At 41.3% G+C, this 12,026-nt stretch overlaps 1 protein-coding gene across 1 annotated transcript; it reads left to right on the top strand.

Moving 5' to 3' along the window:
• Positions 1-463: 463 nt before the first annotated feature.
• On the top strand, positions 464-10,874 carry taf5l (TAF5-like RNA polymerase II, p300/CBP-associated factor (PCAF)-associated factor). Its single transcript, XM_061770207.1, has 6 exons — positions 464-661; positions 3,191-3,335; positions 5,286-5,390; positions 6,807-7,153; positions 7,419-7,823; positions 8,934-10,874. Exons 2-6 carry the CDS (start codon positions 3,194-3,196, stop codon positions 9,729-9,731), a joined length of 1,797 nt encoding a protein of 598 aa, XP_061626191.1. The 5' UTR covers positions 464-661; positions 3,191-3,193; the 3' UTR covers positions 9,732-10,874.
• Positions 10,875-12,026: the final 1,152 nt, after the last annotated feature.

The following is a 12,026-nucleotide window of genomic DNA, read 5'->3' as shown; positions in this document are numbered from 1 at the left end:
AGTGATTCCCAATTATTGTGCTGATAAGTCTGCTGTAAGATATCATTAGATGTGCTGCGGGAAATTATCCAAAGTTACTTAATTTGTCCTGAAATTATTATTTATTTACAAAGAATATTTGTTAGTGCCGTATGGTGACAGGCAGAACAATTAAATCTTCCACTAGAAGGCCCAACCTGTGTATCCACCTGCTGTCATTCACACCACTGAATAATTAGCAGTGTTCAACTCAAGATTTCACACTGACTGACAATAAATTGAGACAAGATCATCAATATTCCAGTGTATAATATACATTTTATGACTTTTTTGTTGGATTTTTATTGTGTCAACTATGTGCCTCGCTCAATAAAGGTTTGAAAACTGATCTTTTGACTAAATTCAGCTCAGGTCGGTTGGCTTGAGTCGCCATAAACAGGGCAATTAAAAGCATTGTGCTGCACACTCCGGTCATAGGGTGGCGGTAGTGAGTGTTAACGTTGCGGCAGCGGTAGCGGCCGCCCGTTGAAGAAGAACGAGCAGCTCACCTCAATGTGATGGAGGCTGAGCTGGAGGCGGACAGACCAAATGGAGCATCACAGAAACTCTCTTTTCTTATTCGACTGAACCCGTCTGGAGTGGAACCACTAGCTGATCACTGAGAGGACCGGACGGATATGCAGTGAGTTCTAGAAACTGATCGCTGGTACACAAGAATGCCGCTGAAAAGTCGGTGCCGACGCCGCCGGTTGGGGTTGGGGCATTGGAGCTAAGTTAGCCGTTCGCTTCACATAGCAAAATGGAAACACGGCAGGTAGCCTTTTAACGACTGCTTCGCTCTCTCTGTGTTATTTCACACCATTTCGTTCTAATGGACGCCCAGTTAAAATAACGCGTTCATGCCGTATGCGTGAGTATTTAGGCGGTTGCGTTGCTATCGGATTAGCTACTGTAAATGCACGGAGGAGCGTTTTTCAGCTTCAAAACTTTGTAGCTTTGCTGTCAAAAGTACAAAACCCTCTTGTTACTTTCGTTTCTCAGCAGTAATGTTGCTGTGTCAATTCCACAATTATAACAAAAAACGAATAGTCATTCCTGTAGGCTACTCACCGTTTCAATCAAGCGTTATACTTGATTACAGTTATTCAACTGAGTACACTTACTACTTTAAAAAAACAAAAACAAAACAAAAAACCTCTGTAATTGTCAGTCTAACTTGCACAATAACAGAAGGGTTAAATACTTTGCGTGTTTGACAACGGTTTCCCCCCCTCCATCAGTTATTATATGAATAGTATCTTAGACTTTTTATATGATGCCTAACAATAATCCATGGTGGTAATTAAAACATCGATTGTGGTAGGCCTGGTACACCACATACGCATAATGATTTGGCAAGTCTTAAAAGAATGTTTTTCCCTTTTAAATCTGTTACCCCCACATGAAGATTAAAAACTAAGGCGTTTTAACAGTTTTGGTGGTACCGGTGTGTGGTGTGCTCCGATAATCTCAACACAGAAAAATCGCACACATAGAAGAGTCTGTTCCGCCACTGATCTCAAATCTAGTCCGCCAAGACCAAAATCTCACCTGATCAAATGTGATCTAACAGAAAGGAAGAAGAAACAGCAAATAGAGGTGCCCCAATTAATCGATTAATAAACAACTTGTCGATCATCAAAGCAATCTACAACTATTTTGATTATTTTTAAATTTTTACATTTTTGGGAGACTTTAAGATTATCCAAATTCTTGGAATTTCCGGTTTTCACCAGTAAATAGTCCTAATTTTTGGAGTCCTCCATGAGAGCGGACAAATTATCTTTGTGTTTAAGCAACTGAAGACATTTGCAAACATCTCCCTTAACTCTGGAAAACAATGATCAACATTTTTTCCCATTTTCTGACATGTTACAGACCAAACCAGTCACTGAATCATAATCAATTTATGTTTATGCATTTTCTGCACGGTCATTTTGAAATAATGTCCTGTTTTTTTTTAATGAAGGGGGGGGGATTATTTTTATCCGATTCATCGAAAAAATAATCCACAGTTTAATTGATTAAAATAATTGTTTGTTGCAGGCAGCCCTAATTATAATATTAATAATAGCTCAGATTGTATATAATGCCTTTCTAGGGACCCAAAGATGCTCAATAATCCCCGGTGGTAATTAAATGTTTATTATGTTAGGAGTGCCATGTTAGCAAGTCCAGTTGAGGTTTGACAAATGAAATGAGAAAGCAGGGTGGTATACTTGTCAAGGTGATGCACAGCAAGGTCTGGATCGTTCATGGCAGTGGTGGAAGTCAACAGTAGCTCAGCTACTAACGGCTGGCTGCTCATTCAATGTAAGATACAGTAAGTGGCCAACTTGTGATAAATGTATTTCAAAAATGAGAGTATCCATGTGTCACTCATTTAAAGCAGTCATAAAATGGCTATTAGGAAAGTAGTTTCTCCCTTCAGTCTCCTCTTCAGGAGGTAAAATGCACGCTCTATTGGGTTAAGGTCGGGTGATTGACTTGACCTGTTTAAGACCTTCCACTTTTTCCCCCTGATGAAGTCCTTTGTCGTGTCGGCAGTGTGTTTTGGGTCATTGTCTTGTTGCATGATGAAGCTTCTCCCGATTAGTTTCTCCCGATTAGTTTGGATGCATTTTTCTGGAAATTGCCAGACAAAATGGGTTTGTAGACTTCAGAAGTCATTCTGCTGCTACCGTCATGAGTTACATCATCAATAAAGACTAGTGAGCCCGTTCCAGAAGCAGCCATGCAAACTCAAGCAATGACATTACTTCCACTGTGCTTCACAGATGAGCTTGCGTGTTTTGGATCATAAGCAGATCCTTTTTTTCCTCTATACTTTGGCCGACCCGACCCGGATAAGCGGTAGAAGATGGATGGATGGATGGATGGATGGATGAAAAGAGCTAATATTGGCCCATAAAATAGGTCGGACCCTGGTAACTAGTATAGGCCGAGCTTAATTTCTAGCATGTGCCCTCCGTTTGCCATTGTGTTCTGTCACATATGCAATGAATGGTGTCCGTTAGATGAGACCAGAACTAGAATGTTCTGGATGAGACCATCATTGACACCCTGTATAGATGCTCAACGGACTATGGTCTGCCACTGGATCAATGCAAAATCGTTCATGTTTGCGTGCTGATGCATCTGTGATTCTAAGTGTCAGGTCCTTTGCTGGCAGGTCATGAAGCGGGTCCGCACGGAGCAAATCCAGTACGCCGTGGCTCAGTATCTCAAGCGCAGGCAGTATGTGGACTCTGCCGACGGCTCCCTGAAAGCCGCCAAACTCTTCCAGACAGCCGAGGAGATGGCTGCCAGCCTCACCGGTGAGCTACACAGCAAGCTAATCCAGTACACCAAAAGCCATGGTCAAATCGATATCATATTCTTATATACTGTCTTAATTTACGGGGAGAGAAAAGTCATTTTCTTTGCATCTGCCTCAAATGTTATGGTTAAATTCTAAATTCTTTCACTTTTACGTTCACCAATTAAATAGATATCACCATGTATCATATCATTTTTTTACAATACCTCTGGATCAAATCGACATTGTTGTCCAATGCTACACTTATTCATATTACCCCAAATATCTCTTTTCTTGGGAAGAAGACATTCTTTAAAAAAAAAAAAAAAAAAAAAAAAGATTTGCCTCCGACTTTATTTTTAAGGGGAAATGATTCAGATGTTTTGTTTTCACTTCTTCAGTTACATTGATATCATGTAAGGTCAGGATGCAGTTGTAGAGGTGGCACAGTGACAGCAGGTCCGATGATATTGTAGGTGGTGCTATAACACCACTCGCAGAATGGAGCGGGATGGCCAAACATTTTTGCTAAAGGGCCAAATTCGATTTTTAAAACAGATAGCTAGGCTAGCTCATCAGAGGTGATTTAAAAAAAACTTGCCATGTCATTTTTAAATTGTACAATTATCACCAATTAATTATTCCAATATATTTACAATTGTTTATAAATGATTTAATTATGATTGATGTCAAATTGTTTAAATAATAAGCTTTCCTGCTCATTTTTAGGATTTTTTTAAATTGATACCAATTATTAAATAAGACATTTTCTTAAATGTGTAGATTATGTTTTTTATTTCACCAAGATTTTATAATTGTATTACTTGTGATTGATTTTATTGTAATTATTGTAAATTAGTTTATTTTATTAATAAAATAATCATTCTTGCTCAATAATTGTATAATGATTTTTGTCAATAAAAGATATATTTTAAAATAGGTTTATACAATTTTTTATTTTACTAATATTATGTAATGTTGTTTATAATTGTTTTAATAATAATTAATGTAACATTTTTCATTTTGTATAATTTTCCCTGTTTATTATTACATTTGCACATCATTTCCAATTATTTAAATAAAATGTAAAAATTATTTTACTAAATGTAAATGTCCAATTCATGAATTTACAATATTAAATATTTTTTTATTTAATGTAAAATATTTTTTTTGTCAAATCATAATTTATGCTTTCTGTTTTTATATTTATTTTAAGTGAAACGATACATACACAATTTTACTTTATTAACACTTTAATAATAATTTCATCAACACATTATTTTACGAGCTAAATAAATAATAAATAGCTATGAATACATTTATTTCAATGAACTAGTTTTTAGGAAAAAACTGCTAAATTAGTTTTACAAATGTTCCAGGATGTTATTGAGATGAAAATGTAAAACACTGGCAGAGATTTATGGAAATAAAGCGTTCCGTTTTGATAGTTGTCTGTTTACTTATTATCGTGAGAAATCATGAACATGATCAGAAGAATATTATTATTAATAATAACATCACATAAAATGATAACATATCATTAAAGGTAATTTGAGTAAATGTGTTATTTCAGAAGTATCAAACTGGTAGCCTTTTGTATAGTCAATACCTGTTTAAAAATTGTTGGTGATTTCTGGTGTACACCCTGATTCTTTAAAACTATTTTAAAATGTTGAATTGAAACCTGGTGGACTGGACTTAATTTGATAATGCTTTGTTGCTGATGTTGCCTGCGGGCCGTAGTTTGTTCAACCCTTCCCTTGCATCTTCTTTTCTTGACACTTAAGCTGGAACATAAATCGTCAGCAAAAATGCCAAAAAGTACAGTAAACCCTTGTTACGTTCCAGCATTAAATAAAATCTGCGCAGATGTGACAATTGAATATACTATATAAAATTTCATAATTAACACTTCTTCTGTGTGTGTGTGTGTGTGTGTGTGTGTGTGTGTGTGTGCACGTGCGCACAGTTCAGAGTGAGTCGGGGTGTACCAATGTGGTGTCGGCCGCGCCGTGCCAGTCAGACCCGCAGCAATACGAGTCGCAGTATGCGAGGCTGCGCTGCTTTCTTTCAGGTAGGCCGTCACGCATTCCTGCCACGCCGCATTCCACACACTTACCATACACTTTGCACACGCTTCTTAAAGCACTTATTGAAAATTGCATTGGCCGCAATGCTGCAAAAGTGGATGTGGGTCACTGCTTCCATTTTTTTTTATTGGGATTGTGACAATCATGACGCCTATAAAACAGTCAGAACATCCATCCATCCATTTTATGAACCGCTTATACAATCCAACAAAGAAGAATAAAATAATTGAGAACAAAGGTGAATGATATAATTGTTTCAAAAACAATTGTACAATGGTATCTTTTGAGTTAAATTTGTTCCGTGACCCTAAAAACACTGGCATTTTTTGTGTTTTCAATATAATATAGCACTATATTGTATAAAACACAAAAGAGAATATAAACAAATAAACTGGCCGGATAAAGTGTTATGTGTTCGATGTGTGCCTTGAAAGGTCAGAGGACAAAAATGTAAAAAAATTCTTGCTAACTCTGGAACCCCTTTACAAACCACATCTGCCATTTTGAAGTGATTACATAGCAGATATACAGCAGTTAAATATGATTCAGAATGCGGCGTCTGCTTTTTGCAGCAGGTGCCTTCCGGTCTTCGGCTCTAACCAGCACTGTGACGTAACACCAGCCAAACCGCGCTGTGTGCCGTTGTTCCTGTCCTTGTATATTTGTTGTCGTATGATTTAGCGATGTCACGATGGTTTATTGTGTGGCATTTGGCTGTACAAATGGTTCAGGCAGCGGCAAGAGTTTTTTTTTTTTTTTTTTGGCTTTCCACGTGAAAAAGGAATACGTGACCAGTGGATAGGGAAAGTCAATCGACAGTGGAAGAAACGTGGTCAGCTATGGAATTGCATTGCTGAAACACAATGAACTCTCCTCCAGTATTGTAATTGATTGAGATGCAGCTTTATATTAATGGTGTAAACAGAGCATGTGTCGCGGTCAGTAGTAGAAAGTGTGTCGTGAGAAAAGATGAAAAAATGCCACTGACGTTCAACTCGAGGCATGCGGTGAGTCAGCGTCACTTGGTGTGTTTCTTAGTTGTATATCTGTAAAGAAATGATTGTTTTTGCCATCAAAAGCCCTTTTGTAGTTTAATAGTTAGGGGTGTCACAAAAGTACGGAATATGAGCATCAAATTCATTTTTTCTCCAATTGTTGGTCAGGCTTTGGGTGAAAAACAACCCATGTTCTATTGCTGATTACTAAAGAAGGGAAAAAGCGATAAACAGACTTTTTTTTTTTTTTTTTTTCTTTCTTTCTGACGGAACACAATAATGTGTGGGTCTTGAAAGGTCAGTCAAAATGCTCTAAAACGGCTGGCAGTTAATTAGCTTGGCAGGTGGTGCTCATTAAAGTAAAATGACTTGATATTGACAGTTGTCTTCCTCGTGGCGGTACAGAAGCAGACATCTCGTGGGCAAAGGAAGTGAGCGCGGTCCTCTATCCCCTCTTCGTCTACCTCCACCTGGACATGGTGCGCTGTGGCCTCAAGTCGGCGGTGGACAGCTTCTACACACGTTTCCACGCCGCCTTCCTGCACGACGGCGACCAGCGCGCCACCGTGGAGCAGCTGCGCCACGTCCTCGGCGCTCAGGACGTGGCGGCCATCCCGCGGCTGAGCGCCTTTCTGGAGCACAAGTACGTGGTGCGGCTCAGCGAGGGCGCCCACGGCTACCTGCTGCGCTACCTGCAGAGCGACGACAACAGCGCCATCTGCAGGGTCCTCGACGCGCACCTGCAGCTTGAGGTGAGTGTGGAAAGGTGTGGTGCCGCTTGGGCGCCATCCATCCATCCATCCATCCATTTTCTGAGCCGCTTCTCCTCACTAGGGTCGCGGGGCTTGGGCACTAGTTGTGGGGAAAGATTTAACAAAATTTGTCAGATAGTCATATTATTGCTGTGTCCTATTCATTGTGTTAGTGCACTGAATTGTCTTACTAGTGAGAACAAAGTATACTAGTACATGTACCTTAAGATGGATATTGGCTAAATGCTGAAGCGGCTTTCCATAGGTGAGTGCCTCCAGGCGCACCGACTACCAGCTTTATGGGATGACGGGCGTGACCGCCCCTTCCACCGGCGCCCCCAACTCCAGCGAAGGTGGCGAGGCAGCGGCGGCAGAGCAGCTCCCTGCGGCTGTCCCGCAGAGCGAGGCGGCCCTGGAGGCACTGCGCGACTGCATCAAGAAGGTCCGCGAGGGTCCGCCGTCGCTCACCACCGTGTGCTTCTACGCCTTCCGGCACACTGAGCAGCTGCTCAATGCGGCTGAGGTGTCGCCCGACAGCCGCCTGCTAGCTGCCGGCTTCGACAGTTCCGCCGTCAAGCTGTGGAGCCTCCGCGCGCGCAAACTCAAGGCCAAGCCGCACGTGAGCGACGTGTCACGTGTACGCTTGGCGTGTGACGTCCTGGAGGAGGAAGTGAGTACTGCACACAAAGTTCAGCATTGACAATAAATAATAAATGAACCAGTTGTCTAATCAAAAGAAAAATTAATCGTTACATTTATTTTACTAATAATGTCATTGTATTATTTAAAATAAATAAATTAATAAATTAATTTTAAAAAGCTAAATGTCTATGTAAAATTGTTTTACTAATATTTGTATTATTATTTTTAATAAAACAATTAACAAAATAATGTTAGATGTATATGTAAAATTGTTAGGGTTAGGGTTATTTTATCAACAGTAAAATTAACCAATAAATAAATAAAATACATTAAACAGGTTAAATGTATTTAAACTTGTCTATTTTGCTAGTTTATAATTAACCAATTAATATAATGTTAAATGTTTCTGGAAAATTGTGTTTTACTAGTATTTTCGTTATTACTTACAATTAAGAAATTAACCAATTCTGTAAAGTTCTTTGTTTTACTAATATTTGCATTTACAATAAATATATTAATACATGATTTTATTATCAAAGTTGTTAAATATAAAATTAGTTTAATCTTTAATCTCCTATAAATTAACTATCCATCCATCCATCCATCCATCCATTTTCTGTGCTTTATCCTCACAAGGGTCGCGGGCGTGCTGGAGCCTATCCCAGCTATCTTCGGGCGGGAGGCGGGGTACACCCTGAACTGGTCGCCAGCCAATCGCAGGGCACATAGAAACAAACAACATGCATGTTTTTGGGATGTGGGAGGAAACCGGAGAACCCCACGCAGGCACGGGGAGAACATGCAAACTTGCCACAGGCGAGGCCGGGATTTGAACCGCGGTCCTCAGAACTGTAAGGCAGATGTGCTAACCAGTCGACAACCGTGCCGCCATAAATGAACTAATAAAAAAAAAAAAAAAACTCAAATGTTAAAACTGTAAAAAAATGTATTTGACCAATATTTATATTTTATTTACAATTCCTTTGTGGTGATTAGGGAGTAGGGAATGAGTAAATGGTTATGAAAGCAGTTACTGCATTCACAATCATTCACTCATTCCCACCTACCTCATCCGAAGAAGAGTTCAGTTGTATTAATCTTTTTCTAATTTACTTTTTGCCCGCTTGCGTGTTCTCAGATGGACGAGGAGGATGCGTCGGGCAGCGAGATCAAGATGCTGCATGGCCACAGCGGACCCGTGTTCCGGACCGCCTTCCTGACGGACAGCTCAGGCCTGCTGTCCTGCTCCGAGGACACCAGCGTGCGCTACTGGGACCTGGGGAGCTTCACCAACACGGTGCTCTACCAGGGCCACGCCTACCCGGTGTGGGACGTGGACGTGAGTCCGTGCAGCCTCTATTTCGCCAGCGGCTCCCACGACCGCACTGCCCGCCTCTGGACCTTCTCGCGCACCTACCCGCTGCGCGTCTACGCCGGGCACCTGGCCGACGTGGACTGCGTCAAGTTCCACCCCAACTCCAACTACCTGGCCACCGGCTCCAGCGACAAGACGGTGCGGCTGTGGAGCACGCAACAGGGGGCATCGGTGCGCCTCTTCACCGGCCACCGCGGGCCCGTGCTGGCGCTGGCCTTCTCGCCCAACGGCAAATACCTGGCGTCGGGCGGCGAGGACCAGCGCGTCAAGCTGTGGGACCTAGCCTCGGGGGCGCTCTTCAAGGACCTGCGGGGCCACACGGACAGCGTCACCGGTCTGTCCTTCAGCCCCGACAGCAGCCTCGTGGCGTCCTCATCCACCGACAACTCTGTGCGGGTGTGGGACGTGCGCAGCGCCCATGGAGCTGCGCCGCCTGACGGCTCTTCCGCTGAGCTGGTGGGCTCGTACACGGGAAACACCAGCAACGTGCTCAACGTGCAGTTCATGGCCTGCAACCTGTTGCTGGTGACAGGCACTGCACAGGATAAAACCGAAGTATAGACTCCTCGCTACATGTTGGACCAGGCAAAGGGGAAAACAAACTATTGTGAAATGAGTACACTTATGTGGTGTTCAACATCCTTGCTGAAGCAGCTGAGCCCTCCCCTGACATGTTCTTGGATTGTGTGTTTGTGTGAACAAGGGGAAAAACAAACAATTGTGAAGCGATTGCTGCAGGGTGTGTAACATCCTTGCAAAGCAGCTCACTCCTCCCTTTGGGTTCTTCAATGGTCTGGATGCTCACATGGGCAGGAGGGAAAACACAATTGTGAAACGAGTACAAGACTTGTTTGGTGTTTAATTTCCTCGCCATAGCAACTCAGTCCTCCCTTGACATATTTTTGTGATTGCCGGGATCTTCACATGAGCAAGGGGGGAAACAAACAGTTGTGAAATGAAGACAAGATTTGTTACAGGGTGTTTAGGATCCTTGCCAAAGTAGCTGAGGCATCACTTTACATCTTGTTAGATCGTTAGGATGATGACGAGAGCTAGGGAAAAAAACGAAGTATTGTGAAATGAATACAAAACTCAGGTGGTGTTGAACTTCCTTGCCATAGTAGCTGAGTCGTCCCTTTCTATGTTCTTGGATTGTTAGGATGGTCACGTGAGCAATGGGGAAAACAGATGGGAATATGAATGGCAACAAATAGATAACACGGCTTAATTGCACTTTCTGCCATCTAGTGGAAGAGGATTTAATTGTTCTGCCTGTCACTATACGCCGCTGGCGTAGATAGACGCACAAAGATACATTATTTGTAGTCTTTATATAATGTTTGTCAGACCAATTCAGTGAAATTGGGTAATTTCTCGTGGCACTCCTGATGATGTGTCATGGCACAGTGGTTGGGAATCACTGATGTAAATGTTTAGTTTATTTCTGTTACGTTTCTTCAGAAGGCAAACGTCTCACTGGTGTTTGTATATTTCAGCACTGAGTCCCACACAGGAAGTGTAGATATCATAGTGTATTTTTGTAACATGCTGCTTTGCCAGGGCTCGAAAGAACATTTTTATTTTTTACTACAAAGTTGTTTGTTTGCATCTTTTGAATGTTTGTAACCTCTGAAGTTTCTCAAGGAACTTTTGTTTGTCGCCTCCTGTGGCCTCAAATTAAAATAAAAAAACGGGAAATAATTACGGTTTTCTGCCTCTTGACTCATGACGTCCCTGGGGAGCTAGAGAACAGTTGCAAACAAAAGTGTGCACAAATTTATACAGTAAAATAAGAGATCCTTCAGAGTTCTCAGCTGTTTAAATATTTCTGTAACAGATTATTCTAGGTGGCACGGTGAGCGACTGGTTAGAGCGTCTGCCTCACAGTTCTGAGGACCGGGGTTCAATCCCAAAAACATGCATGATAGGTTGATTGAAGACTGAAAATTACCCGTCGGTGTGAATGTGAGTGCGAATGGTTGTTTGCTTCTATGTGCCCTGCGATTGGCTGGCGACCAGTTCAAATGGATGGATGATTATTCTCCAATGAGCAAGAAGTATCGCTCACTTTACACATTGCACTGTTGAAATCAACCTGTTATGGTCTTGCTTGTTTTTTTGTTTTTTTAATATAAATGGTTATGGCAACTACAGGGGTGACCTTAGGTTCATTGAACACACTAAATTGCCAGTTGGTGTGAGTGTGAATGTTTGTTTGCCCATATGTGCGATTGTCGGGGTGTACCTGGCCTCTCGCTCAAAGTCAGCTGGGATGGACTTCCACCTCACCCGTGACGCTAATGAGAATGGATGGATGGACTTATGAATTTAACAGCTAAGGCAATTGAGAACAGATTCTCATTTGCAATGCCGACTTGGTTGCGGACAGTAAAACAAAGCAAAGTAAAAGCAAATATATTTATAGTAATTGCCTGGTAATTGCTGTTTTTTTTGTTTAGTTTTTTTATTGAAGTTACTTTTTTTTTTTTATACTGTTTGTACAATACTTTTGTTTTCTCCTTTCCGCTCGCTCTCTCTCAATATAGTACGTTCAAAATGTAATAAAAAAAAAAAAAAAGGGTTTTTAAAGATCTTAAAAAAAAAAAAAAAAAAAATGAAGTGCCGTAAATTCTATAAAAACATGCCCTAGCGTGTATTTAAATAGGGTATTTCTATATTGCGGGTTTCACTTATTGCGGGGGAGGGGCTAATCTGGAATGTACATTGCGTCATAGCACATGGTGAATCAAAGGTTTGAATCAGGCAAAAAAAAAAACAGGTGCAGCAATCACACTATCCCGCAGTAACTTTTTAAATGATGATATTGGGATGAATGAGGTGAGTTCCAGTCGTTTG

Source organism: Phyllopteryx taeniolatus, chromosome 4 (assembly GCF_024500385.1).
Source record: "Phyllopteryx taeniolatus isolate TA_2022b chromosome 4, UOR_Ptae_1.2, whole genome shotgun sequence".
Classification (NCBI taxonomy): domain Eukaryota; kingdom Metazoa; phylum Chordata; class Actinopteri; order Syngnathiformes; family Syngnathidae; genus Phyllopteryx; species Phyllopteryx taeniolatus.
This window is presented reverse-complemented; position numbering and strand designations above follow the sequence as displayed.